This window comes from Doryrhamphus excisus, chromosome 9 (assembly GCF_030265055.1).
Source record: "Doryrhamphus excisus isolate RoL2022-K1 chromosome 9, RoL_Dexc_1.0, whole genome shotgun sequence".
NCBI classification, from domain to species: Eukaryota; Metazoa; Chordata; class Actinopteri; order Syngnathiformes; family Syngnathidae; genus Doryrhamphus; species Doryrhamphus excisus.
In genome coordinates this window covers 8,615,202-8,638,301 of record NC_080474.1, presented here as the reverse complement: position 1 = coordinate 8,638,301, position 23,100 = coordinate 8,615,202, and the positions used below count along the sequence as shown (strand labels likewise).

Sequence of the window (23,100 nt, the reverse complement as noted above, 5' to 3'; positions counted from 1 at the left end):
GAATGACGGAAAAGCAACATTGCTGATTGTGTGAACAAGCAACATTGCTGAACATGTGCTGTGTTCCAGTTTCCTGTTGTGATATTCCTCAACAGATGTGTTTCCATTGTGAGCGCAGCAGCAGCAGCCGAGCTCATAAAGCTGTTTGCCCTTTTTAATCTTGTGGCATCCCACCTTCTCTGGAATAAACAGCAGAGAAGGAAGGATGGAGAAAGAGAGAAGAAAGATGTGGAATGAATAATAGAGGGGGTGGGGTACCTGAAATAAAAGCAAAGGAGGCATGAAGTAATGTGGTTTAAACGTGGGAAGCGGGGTGGGGGGATTAAACTCCTCTTTAATCAGGGAGGGGTTGGCGAGGGGCTCCGTGGAGGCTGGCCGAGGTGCCCACTGTAATCCGATACACGCGTGCGCACACGGCATGCACGCACCCCGAGACGCGGGGTGAGTGAGAGCTGCTGCTGCTGGCTGTCATTGAGCCGGCGGAGCTCGGACGGGAAGGAAGGGACCGCTGCTGCAGGAGATACTTGGGGGGGGAGCGAGGGAGAGACAGGCATACAAGAAGAGCGTGGAAGTGGAGAAGTGCTCAGTTAGAAGGAGGACGTAGGAGAAGCTCCACGTTGTTTTCTCTGGACTGGAGAGACACGCTTTGCCTTCTTTATTTGTCTAATAACGGATTTAGACTCGGACTGTGCCTTTATCAAGAACATTTAATTCCGGAATATAAACGCACATAAGCATACATGTTGTAAGCACGTGTGTGTGTTTATTTTTTTAAACATACATGCATCCAAGGAACGGACCTTCGACTTTTATTATTTGATCAAAACTTTTATCGGAACACGGATAATTGCCACGACTGATTTTTCTTGTAGTTATTGAATAACTCAATGCGTTAATTCACATGGATGGATTTTGGAACATTCAAAAACAATTTTTAGTAAGTCCGAATGCACAGTTTGAAAAGAAGACTAAACAACTTCAAGCGCAAACTGGCACTTGTGTGCGGACTTAGCGGACATTACCAACCCCTGTTTGATTGTCAACCCAATCTGTGGGGCAAAGGAGGACTTTTAGACTTTTTGAAGATTGAGGAAGGAAGGGTGATTTGTCCCGCCTGGAAAAGATGGATTTATCAACATTTATAACATGGCTTTGCGTGTGTTTACTGTCACTTCTCGCAAGCGTGAAAGTCACAGCAGAGGAAGGAGGTAATGTCACATTCAGGTGTCATCGCAAATTCTAATGCTTTTGTTTGCTTCATCCTGCTCACCAAATTTGACATATTTGCCTTCGGTCGTGTGGTTCCTGTCACTCGGGACAAAGTTGACTGTGTGCTGGGGGACCTAAATTGATTTAATCACTCGGATAATAGAGTTTGTCGTGGGTTGATTAAGGACCGCGTTTTCCGATTTAGACCGATGATTTAGACCTCATTCTTAGCTTGTATTTGTTCAATAAAAATATATTATCGCCACTCCGTTCGCATATAACCGATAAATGTCACTTTGATATGTATCAGTTATATATATCATGTCTTTTAAACAATGGTCGATGCGGGATGCTTGAAGAACTGTACCACTTTTATGTGGACGATATATGAAGTACTGTACCGAGGGGAGTTGTGTCGTGAAGATCCCCACCGACCCCCTTAACCTCACCGGACCTTTTTCCTCCGCGGCCAGCTTGCTCATGTAGAAAAAGAAGACGGACAGACACCGAAACAGCGTCATTATGGAGAAAACATGGCAAATAGTGCGCAGTTTTCCAAATTGAAATTGAAATTGAATTGAATTGAAATGTACTTTTCCATGAGTATAATATCAAAGGTTTTATTAATATAAATTATACACAAATAAAAGGACTGGCGATGGAAGTGATACGGACTCGAGTATGGAAGTGCATGAGTTGAATGTTTTTTTCTTCTTTTTTTTCAATCATCTGTTGCTTCATTTCCTTTCGTTTAGTCCAGTGAGTCAGGGGGCTTGTTTGAAGCACTGGGAATGATGTCTTTGTTTGGAATTGGTGATATTGGTTGTCCATAATTTGTCAAAATATAATACTGTATGCAGTATTGAGGTTTAATTTTAGAGCCTTTAGGTCCTCTCATTCTGGTCAGGGGTGTCCAAACTGTAGCCCTGTTGCTTTATTTTAAAATTGCTAGTTTTTTTTGTTAATGTTAAAGTTTGTTAAAACAAATAAAACAAACATTAGCTATTTGCTAAGATGTGGATGTTTTTTTGATAACTTATTGACTTACATTAGACTAAGTTTAGCATCTCTGATGTAGAAGATGAGTCAAATGTAACCCCCGGTGGGAAAAAAGACACCCCGGATTTGGTTGTGAACTTTGGAGGATTTTAGGAGTTCTGAGTGTGGCAAGGGGAGCTGTCCCTGTTAAATGAAATTAGTGTTTACTAAGTTTAGGTATTGTGACAAAGTGAGACAATTGGTAAAGCCAATTCACATGATTTGGGAGCCAAAATGGTGTCTTGTGTGCACAAAGTATCAGGCTTAGCTTCTTGTGCTGTAAAATGTGTCACCTATTTCCTACCAACAGGTAGTTTATTTTATTTCACTCCCTTGAAAATTATTATTTTTTATAAATGTGTACAAATTGCCACTGGTGTTCGCAGGTATAAAGAGGAATGTCTTGATGGAAATAGTCAATCGAGTGACAATGTAAATTGCCCCTCCCTCTCGTAGAACACGCATTGTGCAAGCAACTGCATGATTCATGAGAGGTCTCATTTTGCGCAAAGGAGTACATTCTCAGCAAAGTCGTTTAAAGTCATCTTTAGGCAAGAGGGGAAAGAAAGTGACGAATAATCTCGGGCGTCGTATAAGTGAAAAAGCTAGTTTGATTCCAAAGGCCCCTGACAGATGGGCCCCAAAAATAGCATTTTTCCCAAATATAGTCTGAAAAAGGATCAACAATAACAACAATTGCTTTGTTTGACTTGTTTTTGGCAGTTAAAGTTCACTGTCCATACTGAAAAATTGACAAAAATGTAACTCCCAAATTGACCATCATTCTATCAGCATGAAATGGTTTGGTCCTGCCGGGGTGCGTTCCCCGTTGCCGACGGTGCTTAGTAGCACCAGAATATTGACTCCGACTAAAACAAAATGCAGTTTATCATGAAGGAAATTGGAAAAAATAGTTTGGAGCTTCATATGAAATATGACAGCAGTCAATTCCCTGCCGTTTCCTGCCCTTTCACCTATTCCATCTACTCTCCTGTTTGTGTCCTGTCAGGTACACACTGGGTTTGATCCCAAATCCTGATCTCGACCATGAATACTGCTTCGGGCCTCAGTACAGCTCTGTGCTTCTTTCCCATTGTAAGATCCTGAGCTTGTTTTCCAGAATCTCCCTCAGCCTCCAGTGGAGATCTAGCGGGACACGCTCACCCACATGCAGGTTGAAGCCTCCTCAGCAGTAAACTTTTACAGATGTCTCAGCTCTCCTGTCTCCCGAGATGAGATGAGCAAGGAGGGCTTGTTGAGATCAAGATGTGTGTACGTGTATATCGAGAGCGAGATGTAGGGATGGAAGTGCCGTGTGAGGAGGTAGCGGAGACAGAAAGAGGCCGACGCGAGCTGCCAAACAGAAGTGAAGCAAACGGAAGAACAATTTTTAGCTGTGCTGTTTGATTCCTCAGTCTGTTTGATCACAGCTGTGCCTGGAAGCCAGATAAACGGCCGTAATTGGCCACTCAAGACTCTCTGTCTGCCTCTATAGTCTTTATGCTGAAATATGCTTGATGATGAAACACGCTGGAGGTGATGCAGAGTGAAGGTTGGGAGCTCTCAGGGGTGAAGTTGCCTACAGGTACGCTGCTGTAACAACTGTGTCTCCTGCCCGCATCATCTAGTCTGGTATGGTTGCAAGAAAAGCAACATATTCCAAGTCTTTCTATACATGAGTCAGGAATCAGGCCAATTGTCAAGTTGTGCATGGTTGGATCTGGAGGAGCAGCAAACTTGTCTGTAGTTAGGTAGAACAAAGAGCGCACTCGCTTTCCTGGCTTCTGAGTATGTGAAATATACCCAAATATCTTACATTTAAAGGAACTATTTGCAGTGGTCCGTGGCTGCCTAGGCAAGCACCTTCTTTCAGCCTAGCAAGCAAACAGCAGATAAAAGAAAGGGGTGCATTTGCAGACATTGGGATGTCACTTTTTGACCCATGACTCTGTCAAAGCCATCTTTTGGCCATCTTTTGCACCAGTTGCGAATCACGTTTTAGGTGTACAGTACTATTGGTCTATTGGAGTGATTCTCAAATAGGGTGACGTGGTGAACTGTCGGGGGACGACTTTCAGTATTTGTGCACATGTGCCAAAATGTATGAATTTGACGTAATCGACACACATTTTCACTTTTCAATACACTTGTTTGCTTCACTGCTTTCCATTTTGTTGCATTTTCAGTTTCAGTTATGAGTTAAGTTTTGACACTTGTGTTCCTAAGATTGTACAGGTGCCCCAATATGTCGTTGGCTTCAGAATGTGTTCCCTCCTTGTGCTTCAGCCCATGCCTCACATATCCGGCCACTGTGTTGCCCCATGGGGCCTGCTTGTATTAATTAAATGTTACACTGGTCTGGGTCAAATGCTTTGTGCGCTATGACCAACCATCAATAACACAAACCATCCATGTCATTATTTCTCACAATGGGGGTTACATGCTCTTTGAGCTCGCTATAATGCATTGATTACTGACATGGTCAATCTTTGCATTTGGGAATTCAAATCCTCCAAATAGAATTACACTGGATTTGTTAATTACTTCATTATCTGTCGGGAGAGCGTCATTGTTTGGAAAGGCCAAATCTCCACTTACGGTATCGATCCAATACCAAGTCAAAAGTAAAATGTACAGATACTGACTCATTGAAAAGCCCCCCATATACTATACATATATATATACATGCATGTTAGCATGTTCTCCCCGTGCATGCGTGGGTTTTCTCCAAAAACATGCATGTTGGTGACTGACTGTGAGTGTGAATGGTTGTTTGTCTATATGTGCCCTGTGATTGGCTGGCCACCAGTCCAGGGTGTACCACGCCTTTCGCCCAAAGTCAGCTGGGATAGGCTCCAGCATACCCATAGAAAATGGCTGGATGCATATGGTGCCCCCTAATTGGCAAAGATTGGGGGAAAAAAAGTCAATGATGCTCAGTATTAGCAAAGGTGGGCAAATTACATCAATTTCCTCCTATTCATGTTGTTTTGGTTTTTTTTTTTACAATGTTATTTATTAATTATACACTGTCAGACGTGATGAATGATTTAATAATTCCGAGGGCAAGCAAGTACAGCAAAGAGTGGCACTTTTCAAGTCTGCCAGGCCTGTCAGACATGCTGCATCTGTGAAGAAGTGAAAAGAGGGCAAGTCAGGGAAAATAAGCAGCGACAGAAAGCAAGAGAAAGTAATGGAGAGAGCAAGCAATCGCTCCACTTCTGAAAGACAAGCGAGAGAGCAGCAGTGGGGAGAGCAGGAGAGGGCATCTGTGAAATAAGAGAGACGGAGCAGAGAGTGAAGTGATAGCTGAGTGGAGGCAAGTGAGAAGTAAACAACTCACTTTTAGCACAAGAGCTGGGATTGTACCAATCAACACATATGGGCATAAATATTACTCTTAAAAAATAACATTTGTTTTGAATTGGTTACATGTGAAGCACTACGCATCATTATGGTGGCACCTCGATTTTCATAATTACTGTAATTAGAAAACTGAAATGTATGAAAACCGAGGCAATTTTAACTATAGGACGTAATGTAAATTCAATTTATCCGTTCCAGCCCAAAAATATTAACATAATTACTTTTTACGTGCGGAAGACATGTCCTGTTGTTTCTGTGAGCAAACAAGCATTTAACCATTTAACCTTCAGTGCATTCTTTCTCCTTGCATCCCGCCCTCGCTTTCATTTGTTCGACAGAGAAGACAATTAGTGTGTCCACTAGGATGTTCTAATTATGGTTATCATGTCATTAGCAAACTGTTGGTATTCTAGTGTCTTCGTCGGCCGTTGGTAATGACTGGAGTAATTAGACTGGATGAGGAGCTCAGTGTGTGCGTGTGTGTATTTGTGTATATGTAAACAAATGTAGTCGCCTCTCTTGTTTTTTCTGTCAAACTTTGCACACACAAACGCAAGTGTTGGTGTGTGTGTCCTCTGCAGTTCCGCCAGATCGTGCCGTGCAAGGCCACAGGTTGTTTTCTATTCCCCCCCCACTCCCCAGCCCCCTTCATGCTGAATCATCTTGTTGTTTTCCTTATTTCACGGCCCTCCACCTCTCCTTTAATAGCACTTTGTGTCTCTTTCTCCACACCTCGGTGTGTCAACACTTTCCCTTGCTCCGATTAGTAAACCTCACTAACCTTCTTTTTGGCCCGCTCCGCTACGGTGGGAAATCTCTTTAGTGTTCCAACTACTCCTTCTGTGTTTTACTCCCTTGCTTTGTAATCTTTGTTTCTTTTTGCCACTTCATCCCCTGCCTGGAAAAGCAACAAAACAGTTGCAATCCATTTGTATAGGATGTCAGCGGGATACCACTTACTGTGTACTAATACTTCATGCCAGGAGAGGCTATTCTTTTCGCGATTTGCATGTGACTGGTACAGAACTAAATGACAAGGGTTGGTTGGATTGGAAATGGAGGAAGATGTGGTTTTGGCTTCCATTCTTGTGGGATAGCAACATCAACTATTTTTGCTGTTGATCCAAATGTTGAGGTCAGGTTTGTCTTTTTTAACAGTGGTGCATGTATGCGCTACATTCTACCAGTGTTATCATGGATTCATAAATTATGGCCAACTTTGGGAAAATGTGATGTGTTTTATGCTAAAAAAAAAAAAAAAACACATTTGCGGAGCTATGAATGCTGAATTGAGAATATCCCGGGATCCACTATATCAGCTAAAGTACCAGCAACGACTGCAGCAGTAAACGAGCTGTGTACGATATTGTGTACACGCTACCTGGTGACGTGTTGATGTTCCACTTGTCTGCTGACTTTCTCCTTTCACATGATGAGAGACAGATGTTCTGGCATTATTCATGTTTGCTTTCTCAATGTTTCGCTTTTCTTTTTTCTTTTCTTCTCTCCTCATTCCTGAGGTGTCTCAGGTTTGGATGACTAAAGTCCCGCTGGGTTGCATCCAAAGAAGACACTCCAGCCTGTTATTTTCTCTCCTTATATATTCCCATCGTTTTCCAAATAATCCGCCTGCATGCTACAGTTATTGTAGGTCACAATGCCAACAAGTAAATGTAGTGTGTTCTGGGCCGGAAACAAACATGGTGATATGATCTGGGGTTCCCACCACAGACACATGGTAACAAGGTTTTTGTCATTAAGTCATTCCAAAAGGTTAGACGAAAGCCAAAACTTGCACTTTCTCCAATATGAAATTAAAGACACATAAAAGTATTAGCAAAAATGCTTTCTATAGAGAACAATGCAAAATAATTCTAAATAACAAACAAAAGGACTTTGATATTTTGTTATGTAAATAAATAAATAAATAAATAAATAAATAAAAACATCTCAGCTTTGCAATATCGGTGACTATCATATTATTAATATGGACTTGAACTTGTGAACCTGACTATGAACTTGTTTTTAAAATAATCTTCATACATTTTCTTCCTCCTGTGACTTTATGATTTTATTCCCATAATATATTTTGATGCTATGCTCGTATTTTTTCCTCATAATATTATATAAATACTTATTTTATGTTTTACTTTATTTCCATAATATTATAACTTTTTCCACAACCTGATTTTGCACAAATTACAACTTTATTTGCTGTTTTTTTTACTATTACAACGGTAAAAACATGTCTTTCTTAAATATTGTATGTCAAATATTAAACATCATATAAAAATAACGTTATTTTCCCTTTAGAAAATCTTTCTTCAATATTTCATGTTTATGCCATTAAATTATGTTATTTTTCCTCACAATATTTCAGTGATATTCCGGTAAAAATTCATTTTTAGTTTTACTTTATTCTTGAACAATGACTGCTTTTGTCTTTTTTTAATTCCATTTTTAGAGTAAAAACCTACACCAAATCAAAAAAGATGATGGGCGTGGTGGGGCACCAAGGGAGGTGTCCATATTTTCAGCTTGGTGTGATAATTTCAGCAGTGATAATTTTCAAAGGTGCACTGAAAGCTCACCAGCTCCGACCTGGTCTAGTCTTGGCGCAGGCGAAGCGCAGCATGCAAAATGGTTATTGTCGACTGTCGGTTGGTTGACAGTCGCACGGTGCAGTGCGACACTTCACCAAACCCTCACAAGCAGAGTGTCGCGCACATTTCAGTGGAAAAAACAATGACAACAACCACTATTTTATGTATTCGTCTGAACCAGCATGTACATTTTAATATTAATTGTCTCCTCACATCTGATGTCAGATCAAAGACGGCACGCATAATGGGAACTCAACCTGGTGGTTTCTCCCCCAAAATCATTATTGTAGAAGTGAAAAAAGCACAAGACCTCCACTCTTATCTCCGTGGTTCTGCTACACACACCAGATCACCCTCCCTCACCTCCCCTTAGTAACCAAATGAGTCAACACACAGCGCAGACTTTGTGGAAACAGAGAAAGTAACCCACAAGACAACTAATGACTAACGACAACCAAAATATAAAGTTATAAATAACAATGTCAAGTTGGTTGTTAAAATCTGGCTGGATATATTTTTTCAAGGAGGACGGAGGAGGAGATACTGCAAATATACCAGCCAAGGTTCTCCTATTTGGCCATGTAGAGCAGGAATGCTGGTGGAAAACAAGCAAGATGCCTGGATTAGCCTGTTGCTGTGTTTAACATCTTTAATAAGGTGGCATGATGCGCATTGTGGTGTGCGATCATTTGATTGGTTAAGATTACACTCGGCTGCGTTAAACCCTCTCACGCTTCCTCTCCTCCCTCTTTGACACTTGTCCTGGTGGGAGGGATGGAGAAGTGGGTGCGCCGTGCTGCGCAAGACTGCGCTGCTCACGAAATCTGGCGTGGCGCATAGTGTGCGTTGGCACTCGATTTTTGTTTAGTTTCTTACGTGCAATACTGTACAGAAATGAAGGAAAAAACTGGCAATGCTTTGGCGAAGTCCGAATCATATGAATCCTGGGGCATACGGAAACCAAGGCTTTACTCAAATGTCTTCCAACGAGGTTACATACATGTCAAAGCTGTACAACTATACATGAGTGCATGGCAATCATGATGGTGACACTGAAAATACAGCACAGTGCCTTAATAAGCACACCCACACACGCTAATGTTTTCATTAAAGTCGAACCACCGTGCAACATTTGCATAAGAACAAAATGACGAGAACAGAGCGAAAAATGATCACTAAAAGGAAAAATTAATCCACTGGAGAGCTTATAATCAGCATTAGAAAATTAGCATTTAGCAGCAAAATAAGGGTTAGTGCAGACTGTTGTGTGTTTTTGTGCGGCTCTGGTATGCACGCTTGTCTATATAAGAGTGTGTGTACCTGTGAGGACATGAGGACGGCAAAAGATGCTGAAGAGGTGCTATCAGGCAGCAATGCAAAATGTGTCAGAAAGACATAAATAATGCAGTGACCTGTCTTATATCCCTGCTAGACTGCTTAGCACCATTTACCGCTACTTATGCTGTGTGTGTGTGTGTGTGTGAGTACTGTGATGTCTAAACCGGAATGGGATGGGCGATGCTCAGCGGTTGTGTTTGTGCATTTATTGTGACTCTGTGGTCTGGATGCAACTACTCCCAGAGGATCGCACACGCTGCTGTGGTTTTCAAATAAAATGTGATGTGATGAAATGATGTGATGTGTGAGAAGAAATAGAAGCAAATGTTTATGTCTTGTGTGGGGTACAAATACAAGGAGACAGTGGGAATTGTCTGATGATGATCTTAAGGTTCATAAAGACTCAGATTCAATCATGTTCATTTTGCTTTTGATCTTTTTTCTCTTCTCTTTGTACTGTCTTGTTCTCTGACAGTCTCTCCACGCTCTCTCGAATTCTGCCACTTTTACCTGTTTTATGATTCTTGACATGAAGTCAATTTTTTTTCCCAAGTCAGCATCTTCTGCGTTCTCACACACAGACACAGGTCACCGTACTCTAGTATGGAATGCAAATCAACATTGCATTGTGTCTACTTGTGGAAACTGCATGCTGACGGCTTCTTTGAGGCACTGTACACATACTGTTAGTTGGTGTGCACTACCTGTATCAAAACATTTGACAGCGATGCTTGGAATTGATTGACACTGTATTCATTTAGTGTGGCTGTAGGTGAGCACTGTCACAGTCTGGTGCTTGTTTGTCTCACGGAACATTACAGTAACATTACTAACCCTGGGTGACCCAGTGTGCGATATTACATATCGCATATTGCAGCATCCTTGAATGTGTCTTCTGAAGGCCTTTTATTGTTGCATGGTTCATTTAATCATTTTTATGCTTGAAATGATTCATTTAGGCAAAACAACTATTGTTTATACTAATAATAGGCCATATTCAACCACAAAACAGCATGATTTATTCAGGTATTTTTTTTTTAAATCCAAACAGCAAGATTCAAAGCATGGAGTGGCCAGTAATTATGTATACCTAATTTACACCTACATTAACACCCAAGGCACTCACATTATACACAGAACACTTGAAGCATACATGAAATACAGGCAAAAGGTATTATTATTATTATTACATGCAAGAGAAAACAACTCTTTTCTCGGGGGACGTTGCAAGGGAAGGGGTGGCAGGCTTATTGGGAGGAGGAAGTTCCAATAATGAGACAACGATACTGCTTAGTTACTGCATCACTTTCACTTTCATCGGAGAAGATGCGTTGACCTGTTGAAAGGTATCATCGTGATCCTTGATGATGGTCGTCACATGTGAGTGTGGTGAGAATGGTTGTTTGTCTATATGTGCCCTATGATTGGCTGGCGACCAGTCCAGGGTGTACCCCGCCTCCCAGTACAGGGGACAGCTGGTATAGGCCCCAGCATGCCCGCGACCCTCGTGAGGATAAATGGTATGGATGGCTGGTCGCCACAGTCGAACATTGGTTGACATTTCTGCACTTTTACATGTCTAATGTCACTTAATTCTTCACTTTCACTTTCCCTTTTGTTCTGCCTCATGCTTGGGAGACACACTGAAGGGCAAACATTTAACTAAGAAGAATAAAAGTGACGTTATCCTTCCTCAGCGCAACAACACGGGACTATGTATTTGCACTGCGTATGTAACTAGTTCTCATTTGTACAGTAATTCATTATGTGTGTGTGTGTGTGTTAAATGACACTGGTAAACCTCACTCTCTGATGCCTTAAGAGCTGCACTGGACGAGTTGAGTCTCATCTAGCGGGGTTCTGTGGACACGGGTTCGAGCCTGGGCTCAGGCAGGATGCAGGGGTGGCTGGACTGCTTGTGTCTCAGTAAGACGAGGACCCTCTTGTGTATACATTTAGTAAAAAATTGGAGTTTTTGACTCATGAGATTGGACCTAATTAAACCACATTTGTAATCCAAATAGAAGTGCTATATACGTATATCAAATATTCTACATGTACAAAGATAATAATGCTCCCTTCCATTGAAACTCTCAAAGCGTAATTGAGATAATCATATGGTTATTATCTGGTTATTACTTTTGGACAATGAGTGCTGTCTGTGAAGAGGTGATTGGCTGCTGCTGCTGCTTCCTGTGAGGTTTCTCTGTGCTTTAACACAAATCCAAGTGGTGTTGAGATGAGATAAGCCTGGCAGGGTTGCACCGGCCTTGTAATTCTACTCCTGTGTTGCTGTATGTCACCAGGAAGATTAGAAACAGATAGGATGATGGCAGGCACGACTTGGCTCTCAAAAAGTGAGGGGGGCATGAAAGATAGAAATGGGTGGGGGGGGGGGGGGGCACACTGAGGTGATCACTGATTGTTTACAGACAGCTGGAGTAGGCAGCAGATCTCTACGCCAACTTATCCATCACTTGGCTGCTTGCTGAGATATGACACCCTTTTCACTCTTTTTACTACATTTGTGTACTGTAGCCAGAATTAGACGGCGATGATGATTTACTGTCTATTTACAGTCAGAACACGTGTCTGACTTCAACGGGTAATGTCAAGCGTGCATATGCTCACGTTTGCCCATCTATTAATAGTTACGAAACATGATGTATTCTGCTGAGTAGTTTGAGTCATCGCACTCAACTCCAAGGACTCTGCTCAATAAATATTTACTAAATCCACAACATTTCTTCTCCTTTACTGGAGTTTTAAACACAAACTCATATTGTTGAATATTATTGCAACTATTATTGCAAATGTTAAAATTTTTGATCACTGGGTGTGATGGTTTAAACGAGGTGGCAGCAAAACAAGATATAGTTGCTCACACATGCAAAAAAACAAAAACATCAATCTCATTTCTACACGACAACCCATCCATTTTGTTCCGCTTTGCCGAGTCTGAGCCATGGGGGCAGCAGTTTCAGTAGCAAAGTCCAGACTTCTCTAGCTACCTCTTCCAGTTCCCAGGGTACATAAGCCCCCCCTGCATGTCCTAGGTTTACGCCTGGACCTCCTAGAGGCATGCCTGGAAAACCACCTCAGTGAGTAGATGCACAGGCTCATCTCGATATGAAGGACAAGTGGTTCTACTTTGAGTTCCTCCCGAATTACCAAGCTCTTCATCTTCTCGCTTAGGGGAAGACCAGACCCCCTTTTATGGGAAACTGATTTTGGCCGCTGGTATCCGTGATTTAGCTCTTTTTGTCCTAACCCATAGCTTGTGACCATACAGTATATGGGTAGGACAAGAACCTGAGATACTTTACTAAACTGTCATCTGACCTTCCCGGGATCTCCCATGAAGAATAGCGACAAGACCACTGGAAATTTCTTTAAAGCAGAAAACAAGACAAAGAGTCTGATAATAATGTAAATGTGCATGTCTTGATGAAAAATCATTCTAAAATAGTGAGTCACATCCATCTTGTTAGTCAATGAATACAGTCTGCAAATGCATCAAACAGTCAGTGATGATGCTACACAATAGACAGCACAGATGTAACACAGTGGAGTTGTGTATAACAGGCGTGTTATGCCATTCGCTGTCACCCGTAAATGTGAGTTATGATTTGAGTTGTCCGTCTTCTGAATGAGCGCTATTCAGCATGAGATGACACACACACGTATGACTGCTGACAAGTGAATCTGCTCTGTGATAGTAATTGTGGCATCTGGATGCTCCATTCACTGTGTGTGTGTGTGTGGAGTGTGTGTACGAGCAGAAGAGGAGGTGAATGGGGTCTTTGTACATCATGATGTTGCGTCGACCTTTGACACCACATCTACGTATACACTCACTTCTTTGTAATCCATCCTGTCTCTGCAAACACGACCCTTATCTCCCTTGCATCGGATGTGCACCCATACCACAAATACCAGCCTTTATGGTAGTTGTACTGCTACAATATACTAATACTATACTTGTACTTATACTTATTTTTTAAATATACACATATACACAGACACATATGCAATAAAGCAGCTGTAAAACCCACTTTTACGCTCATTAAAAAGCCAATTTAAAACAATAATTGAAAGTTTTAGCAACTCCAGAGTAATTTACACTTAACCATTCTGTGTTTAGAAGGTGGCTACTCTTCGTCTCCATGTCTAAAGGCTCAAGTCCATGTTCTCTATTTCATCTCCAAATGGTTCTTCTATTGACACATGACTCAAATCTTTGCTATAAGGATTGGCCAGCCAATCACAGGGCACATATAGACAAACAACCATTCCCACCCACATTCATACCTATGGACAATTTGGAGTGGCCAATTAACCTAGCATGTTTTTGGAATGGGGCAGGAAACCAATGTACCCAGAAAAAAAAAACCCGCATGCACGGGGAGAACATGCAAACTCCACACAGAGATGCCCGAGCGGTGAATCAAACCCAGGTCTCCTGAGCTAGTTCATGGTGCCTATAAATGTAAAAAAAATTGAACAATGTATTTAATGTATTTGAAGCATATTCAAGCGTAGAGCAGGGAATGATAAATCCACATTAAGAGTTACAATGTGATTGTGCTGCTGTTGATCAGTAAACATACAATGACATGTGGAAATCAGACTTCTCTTAACATGGTCATGTCATGTAGTAATCCCTTAACCCATCTTTCCTTACACAGGGTCTGAGCCGTGTGGGGGCTATCTCGATGCCAGCGATGCAGGCTACATCACCACTCCTGGATACCCACTGGAGTATCCGCCCCATCAGAATTGCCGTTGGATCATCACAGCACCAGAACCTTCTCAACGCATTGTACTCAACTTCAACCCACACTTTGAGATTGAGAAACTCGACTGCAGGTAAGGATGACGAAACTGAGTTTCCATATTTTCTCACAGCGTGTTAACAGAGGGAAGTCATTCTTGCTGTTCTGGTTACTGCTGGGAAGTCATGAGGAAGGTTGACACATTGAAAATGAGAAGTATTAATCAAAACGCAAGATAGTTTGGAGTATATTTTGTTTCTTTCTGCATATAAGGTCCAGCCAGGTTATTATGCAAAAAAAAAAATCTGGTCAGCCCACTCTCCTCCAGTTTCTCTGGCTTCAGCTACCCTATAATAATCACTTTGGGACCTCCCGGAGTCCCTCATCTCTAAATATCAAAGCTTAATTAGCACGCATTTACAGTGCCAGGATGCTTTTCACACTTTGAACAAATTAATCCAGTCAGGAGAGGATTTGCTGTCTTCCGTCAGTTTTAGCTGTTCTAACATAGTTTTGTCATAGAGTGGAACTGAGAGAGCCATTAGTATTTCAGCACAAAAATACAAATGCAAATACACTGGATCTCTGTACATTCACAAATCAGCATTCCAGTTAATCCAAATTTGCATGTTTGTATGTGCAATGTTTTTTTTTTTTGTTTTTTTAATAGACCATTAACAAATTTGAGTTAATATTTGTGGGTTCCTGGATGTTACCAGGTACCACTGCACTACAACATATATGCACATAAACAAACCCATCATAAAATGATCCCGTTGGATTTCACATTTTTTGTCAACAAAAGCAGCCAACCAAGTATGTCGACGTTGACTTAAGCAGGCACTTTTAGTAATAAGAAGAACACAGTGGACAAGGGCACCATGAGTTGGTCAACATAGACGGGTTAGCGACATTAAGCAAGTTTTACTATATTCTGTTTCGTTTATTACAGGCAAATGTCTGAGTTGGTTTACTTTCATCAATGGCAGGTTACTTTTCTATCCATCTATACAAACCTCACCATTTTATGTCACACATTTTGCACTTTGTTCAGTGGTCCTTCCACTTTTCGTGGTTTTGGGACCCATGTAGTTGTGTGCTGTTTGTTTGGCTATGAAAGCACGAGTTTGACAGTCAATCTGGCCTCAAAACGTGTAGTAAAGTGAACAAAAGTTAATATGTTATCTAGGGTTGTCAAAAATAACGCATTAACGGTGGTAACTAATTCATTTCATTAATTATTTTGGCATGCAAGCGAGCCTCTCTGTTATGGCAGCAGATGGAAGCACAGTGAAGCTTCCCCATGTAGTCACACAGATGCTGACGCTCTTTTCTAACGTCATTCTGACCTGAACACATTAAAAGCACAATATATTTCACTTGACATGCTGCTAAAGTACAATTCCAACAGCATACACTGTATGCGTCTTCAACTGGAACATGTCTGTAGTCCGTTCATCCTCATTTTCAAGTACATGAGATGCACTCAGGGTCACCACGGGCATCACACAAATTGCTTTATTATGCGTGTGTCTCTGAATAAATGAATAAAAGATAAAGAAAAACATGAAGTGGATATTTTTATCACTCACTCTCAATTTGGTTGTAGTATTTATTATTATATCATTGAAGTATGCTGGAAAATAACCTGAAAACAACTACATTTATCTTTAATTATGTGATGTCTTTTAACCCAATCCATCGTTGCCCACAATAATATCAATCATCATCAATCACCTTACATGATTTGTCATCCATTGGTGGTGAGAACCTAAACATTTTGTACTTTAAGTGTGTTTAATAAGTGTGTGAGGCATTGAGGGCTTAAACCCGGATTGTTTTGCGAGTGAACAATGACACACTAAAGAAAGAATGTTGATTGGAAACGGGAGGAGAAATCAAGGTCAACCTATCAAAAGGGGTTTGGAGGCAAGGTGGAGAGGTTGCCATAATGTTTGTGGCTGTATTCATTACTCATGTGCTTTTGCCATTCGCTGGTGATCCCATACGCATACCCCACGAAAGGGGGGAGCTACTCTACAGGTTGCAGCCACAAGACAAACATGAGGGCAAACAGGCATGCTGCGAAATAATCAACTCATGCTGGTACACAAGTATGACACTGATTAAGCAGCCAGCAGCCGTACCTGCTGTAATGGGAGAAATGATTACAAAGTGATGCTGTGAGAACATTGTTTTATACAATATACTCATGTTTATCTGGCACCTTTATAAACTAATTACTTAAAGGCATACACTGACAGGTCAAAACCAGCATAATATGCATGAGCAAATGTTTTTTAACCCTCTCTTATGAACTGAATATGGTAACCGAAACATCTCTCAGTATGATGCTATTGTTGAATTGATGCTTATCTGTCAATGCACCAAAATTGATCAATGTTGGATTGGATCTTATTCATTTCTGCACGTAGACTTCATGAAATGACGTAATTAAATTCCCCTCTCCAAAATCAGTGAGCTCTGAGTGCAAAAGGAAGTTTGGCAAGTACTGCTGCTTGCTATGTCCTGTGAAACCGATGTACTTGAATGCAGCAGTGCTGTATATGTGCAGGTTACAACCTCAGTAATACACAGTTGACCCCCCCCACACACACACATAGTGGCCCTGTTCTCATCAATAATTGATTGGGTGACTACCCCCACTAAGATTAGCTAAAATCATCTGGACATTTCCTTGGCGGAATTGAGGCATCAATATTTCACCTGGCTGTTTGTTGAAAGCATAAAAAGGGTAGAAAAGCCCTGTGTTGTTGTTGTGGCTGTGGTCTACTTTCACACTGGAATTGAAAAAAGAAAAATATCCTTGTACTTCCCCTCCTTTTCACCTCCTGCCAGTTGCTCCTCCTTGTGAACATTTTATGCTGTCATTCTCCCAGCAGGGAGATCTCATTCACATGTAAAAATAAGGGGATTTGACTTTTTGATGAAGCATGTTGTGTTTGTCTAGTCAAGTCAGACTTCCTTATAGTGGAACCTGTTTATGTCGATGCTACACTTTGGACACCGTTGTTTGAAGTGGTTGTTGACATAACCAACATTAGCCATTGCTTGCATAATTAATTGTGACTTTGAGCATGGAAAGACAATGAAAAAGGGACCGCAGCCTTTTGAAGCTACTCCTTTTCCTCCATTTGTGCATACTTTTTCATTGTATTTTTTGTTTATATATCATTTATAATCTTATCTAACAGAGGTGCTGCAGTTATTTTTTTTGTATGTCTTGACGACAATGACAATAAATCTTTTCGTACAAATCTTTCTTCCAGTGGTTGACGATCTTAAATGGGACCTATTATGCTCCTTTTTCCACCTTTGTATTGAGTTATGCACTCCTATAGAGCAGCTACACACAATAACCAGCATAGAAAACTTTTTCAATCTTCCGGAATCGGCACCTATTCCAGCTGTATTTTGGGGGATTTTCCAAAATTTTAATTAATTCCACAGCCCGCTTCCAGGGCATGCCCACTCTACTGTGATCGGTCCCAATCCCAAGCACTCCAGAGGACTTCTGGGCTACTGCCGAACCCCACTTTCTAATTTTATCGGTATAGGAGGTATAGGAGTTGATAATAAATGAATAAAGCCTTTGGAGATCCACTTAAAACAGTAGGAAGAAGCTACTGGTAGCTCATGAGCTACTGATTAGAGACCCCTGACTTGCCATGTATGAACTCCAAGAGTGGTTTCATAGGTTCACGTTTACTGTGTGCAGACAACATCGGTTGTCGAAATATGGTCGATACACATTTTGTGGGACTATCTGTGTTTAAAAAAACTTGGTAGACACACCTATTGCGGTGGTGAAAAAGGCTATTAGCAACTTGTAATTTGCATGCATGCAGGTAAGATTCTCTCTCTATGTACACTCTATAATGCTACACAGACAACCGCTTACTTACACAAAATAAACAGTTAGGACACTAATGAATGGTTGCTTACAGCTTGCGCTTCTGAATCCAAGTAACTTTGGAAAGGCATTGGCTTCAGCAACAGTTTGGCAAATAGTACAGCTGTGCCCATTTTCACAAAACAGTCCCATAATTTTCTCTTCACCTGGAATCTGCAATTGCAACCATTTCTACTCGCCTCTTTAGGGAAGTTAAGTGTCCTTCAAACATGAACAAATATTTCCTGGAAACCATTGCTTTTTGCTAACACGGTGAAATCAAGTGTCCTTCAAACCTGAACAAATATTTCCTGGAAGCCATTTCTCCGTGCTAACACAGTAAAATCAGTTCCTTGAAACAGTGCAGCAGAGCGGGGGGAGGGCAAGCCTATGGCTTGTAATCGGGAACGCCCATATAAGAAAGTCATGGTCGAAAAAAAACTCTCGCGTAATCTCGCGTTCAGAGACATCCTAAATGCATTTTAGGGCTCGCTTCCAAATGCGCTTTGGCGTCATTTAACACAACATTCTAACGACATTTACAGGTCAGAAAAGTGGAAAAAGCATAACAGGACCCCTTTTAAAAATATATAAATAAACGGGTGTAGTTTGACGCTTACTTTGCACTGAACAGGACAACATTGGGTGCATCTTAAAATCTGTAATAATGTAATAATTTGTAATAATTTGCTGTGATTATGTTGGTGTTGTCGTTTTCACCTGATTGAGTTTTTCAAAAATTTTGCCTCGGTTTTGGTACACTGTCTTGATTTTCACACTGTATTTCACATAACAAAGTAGTCCATTTGCCCTTTACTATATCATCCTGGCAAATTGAAGGACCCAGAGAAAGCACCCTATGCGTTGCTGGCTCACTGTCCATGCATTCTTTATTGAGTGTGACTACAAAGCATGGATGGGACATCCACATCAACTGTAAGTTAAACACAATAACTTACATAAAATAAAAATTAATAACAAAAACCGATGTACCACTGTGTTTTCTTTTGAAAGAAACAACTATATTTTTTACAAGCCAACATCTCAGTTGGTTTACATTCATCATCAATAATGTCAATAAGTTGCTTTGCTATCCATTTTCTGTATCACTCATCTTGTTCAGGGTCATGGAGAGGTGGAGCCTACCCAAGCTGCCTTTGGGCAAAACACCCTGGGCAGTCACAAAGCACACATAGAGACAGACAACCATCCACACTCAGAGTGAAGGTGCTTTTAATAAGACATAATGAATCCATATCAGGATGTAAAATGATGATGGCAACATCTCAAACCTAATAGGTTCGATGGGGTGGTGCTATTTAGGTCTACCGGCACCCAACGCCAGGTTATGTATGTGCAGAGGGAGGCTGAAATTGATCCGTTAAGTCCAGAGGGTAAAGATGCCAAGAACAGAGAGAAGACACATCTATCATCGCTCTCTTTCACACACACACTGGGACAGCAATGTTATGCATCATGTCTGAGACAGTCAAGGGTTGTTTCATTATATAACTCTGCTGAAGTAATCAGATTTATTACAGTCCTGATTGCAATTTAAAATACTAATCTCTAATCTATAATGCATTACATTTTGCAGAGCACTCAGTGGCTAGGTTGGTGAAATCGATGAAGGGCTGGTCAGTGAGCGAAAACAATGTTTTCATTAAGATTCAGACACAGCAGTAATTTCATTTAAGGAGGAAGCGAGAGACACGGACATAAACCCTGGTGTTTAAAAAAGACTGTGTCCATGCCAAGATTAGAGCAGCCAGTCATGACGAAGGGTAACTTCCCCTTTTCAGTCTCATGACATGTACCACAGTGCCTTATCATTGTTGTGTGTGTGTGTGTGTGTGTCTGTGAATGTGTTGCACCCACTTGGAAAATCAGTCAGTATCTGGCCTGAACGGCATCCATCCCAAACATGCTGAATTGGTGACCTGCTCGGTGAGTATGCTGTCCGTGCAAGAACTGGGATGTTTACAGCTTCCAGATTTTGTGTCCACACGGAACCAACAAACGGACTGGTTGTCAGACCCCCTTGTACAATATGTGAGCGGGACGGGCCTTTTGTGTAAATGGAAAAGTTTTAAATCTTTGAGTTCAGCGTGAGGAAATGTGACTAAGAACAAAAGTCTGGCGTGTATATGTTTGAGTGGAGTAGACACAATAAAGGAACATAAGGTATATAAGACATAATTAGAGACATAATATGAACTTACGTACATGTTAGCATTGGGAGAGTTCCTTTTTTACTTCTGTACTTTTCAGTATTTGCTGCGGTGGCTATTATCTCATCAATGCAATATTAGTGACACCTAGTGACCAGTATAAAATACTACTTATCACGACATGTCTTTGAATGCATTTTCTGAATGCCTTGTATGTGTATTTTTGTAGTAAGGGGGGTTTACTTGGGTTCAGCAATGATCAGCAATCACTCCAGGGCGTCGGGTCAGGACAGCAATTCTGTTCAGGTGAGTGCAGTAGTAATGAGGGACGTCCACATCTAGATTGATGGCTGCTTTATTTATTTGGAACACGTCATCTCAGGTAGGTGGGTGCGCATGGGGGCATGTGAGTGTGTTTGTGTGTGTGTGTGGTTTCTGTGTGGGAACAAGCACACAAAACAATATTAGTTAGCAATGTGTTCACAACAGACCCGCAACACAGTAGCGATGCTAACAAGGCTAACTTACAGGCAGTTAGCAACCAGCCAGGTGGCTGGACAAAACAGCACAAAACACTATACAATAGGGATATAGAACGGCGGCGTCTAACATTAAATAAGTGATAATAAACGTTACTCACATTTATAGACACACACAGCTATACATAGCATCCACCACGAAATCCGTGTGGACACATCAACACCTGGGGCTAAACAGTTACGGTGACATCAACTCCCGAAGCTAGCAGCTACCGTGGCGCGTTCAGGTATCCGACCAGCGTAGTACTTCCGAACCACGCCCGCACACATGTCAGCCTAAATAAACCAGAACAGAACCGGGTATAACAAGGAGTCTTTTGTACAATTTTACTTCATTTAGCCTTTTTTTGCTTGAAAATATTTCATTTAGACAAACAAAAGTCTATACAACTTTCTTAAATATGCATATTTTTGACTAATAGTATTCTGTATTCCAGCACGAAACGTAGATGATTTTTTTCATCAATACATCTTTGAAAAACGCCATAGAGTGAAGGCACAAAATTAGAGTGTGAAGTGGCGACGGATCACTGTAATGACAATTTTATTTCAATCTGCTCCTTCTTCCTGTTCTGTTGCAAGAACACTGACCCAAACGATTCATACACCGTGAATCGTTCAATGCTAGGTGAGCTGAAGTCTCCGTGACATCCAACATACAGGGGAACTCTGAATTGGCTTTAAGGCAATGTTTTTATTCAGAATTGTTGGATTGCAGATTCCACTGTATTTGGTGCACAGGAAACACACAGTCGAAAGGCATGATTCACATACAGTATATGAAGGGAGATGTTGTTTTTGGAGGTTTACCATTTGGTACTGGTCCAGTTGTTGGAGTACCACTCTAGTTTACCATTACAATGCAAGGAAACTAGTGAAAAGCTTTCCATTCATTGTTATCCAACATTTACACTCTAGAACATACTATTAATAACTCAATTCAAGGTAGATGTTTGCAGGACATTTTTCGTACACGCATTTTGACCCTTGAATACCTTCTTCGCTGCTCTCCGGGTATGCATTTTTAAAATTTTGATTAGAAAAAACGTCTGGCTCAAGGGTCCGATTGTGGTCCGTGGCTAATTTTTTTTATTGGGAGAAAATGGCATAATGTAATGAGAAAAAAATGAAATCTAAATAACAAATAATAATAACGTACAGTTAATATTTTGTAAAAATGCTTTATGTTATTTCAGCCATTAAATATAAAATATATATATATATATAAATGAATATATATAAATGTATTCAAGGTTGGCAGGTCTGTATTTGTGTTCTACCATCAGCTTTTTCCAACAAAAAGCGTCATGAAACTCGCCCTGCAAAATAACAGATGAAAAGGTTGTACTTGTGTGTCTGTACAAGCGTGTGTATAAATAAGATTTCTCCTGCCAAAAAGGGGATGTTAAATTCTTCACGAGGTGACCCCTCAGACAGTTGAGGTTAAAGAGCTGTTCCAGCATCATATTTTCAGCAGCGATGGTGCCTTTCAACACAGCAGCCGGTTGTCTACTTCACATTTTCCTCTTGGCACGCTGCACGGCTCCGTCTGGGAAAACTGGATCTCTATTTGGAGTCTTTGGAAAGAATATGTGTGTGTGTGTGAGCAGGTACACACACACACACACACACACACACACACACACAGCTGCTTAGGGAAAACTGCAGCGTCAGGGTCTGTTGAGGGCAGGCGCAAATCTTCCTGACAGCTTCCCCTCTCCTCAGCCCTCCTTGCTCGCTCCTTTTCCTCCCTCGATTCATTTGACCCTTCCTCCCACCCTCCAGCATCATCACCACCATCCAACCCGGCCCATCTATCATCTTCCGTCTGATCATGGCCTACACATCTTTCATTTCATCACCTCCTTGTCCTCATTGCTCCCAAATGAATCACCCCTAGCCTTTCCTTCCTTTTCTTCAGTAAAAAAAAAAACAGGAAGCATGACAAATGCAACATATTTAGACTTTTTCCTCTGTTTCTATGTCTTCCATTTGTCACCGCACTCCTCCACTCCCTCCTGTGTGGATGGCGTTCACACACGTGCCAACTATTGAGTGCCCTTTTCTAAGTCCCTTGACCTCCACTATCTATAATGCTGATCTGAGACGGCCACACATGCACGGAAATGCGGAGCTCTAATACTCAGA

General features: G+C 41.2%; 1 protein-coding gene across 2 annotated transcripts in view; it reads left to right on the top strand.

Annotated features, from left to right (window-relative positions):
• The first annotated feature begins 486 nt into the window (after positions 1-486).
• The window catches only part of LOC131135492 (neuropilin-2-like), a 109,547-nt gene continuing 86,933 nt past the window's right edge, over positions 487-23,100 (top strand). For both annotated transcript variants that reach the window (XM_058081458.1, XM_058081459.1), the window contains exons 1-2: positions 487-1,208; positions 14,243-14,423. In XM_058081458.1, the coding sequence (XP_057937441.1) occupies positions 1,124-1,208; positions 14,243-14,423 (266 nt within the window). In that variant the 5' untranslated portion in view covers positions 487-1,123. The remainder of the gene's footprint in view (positions 1,209-14,242; positions 14,424-23,100) is intronic.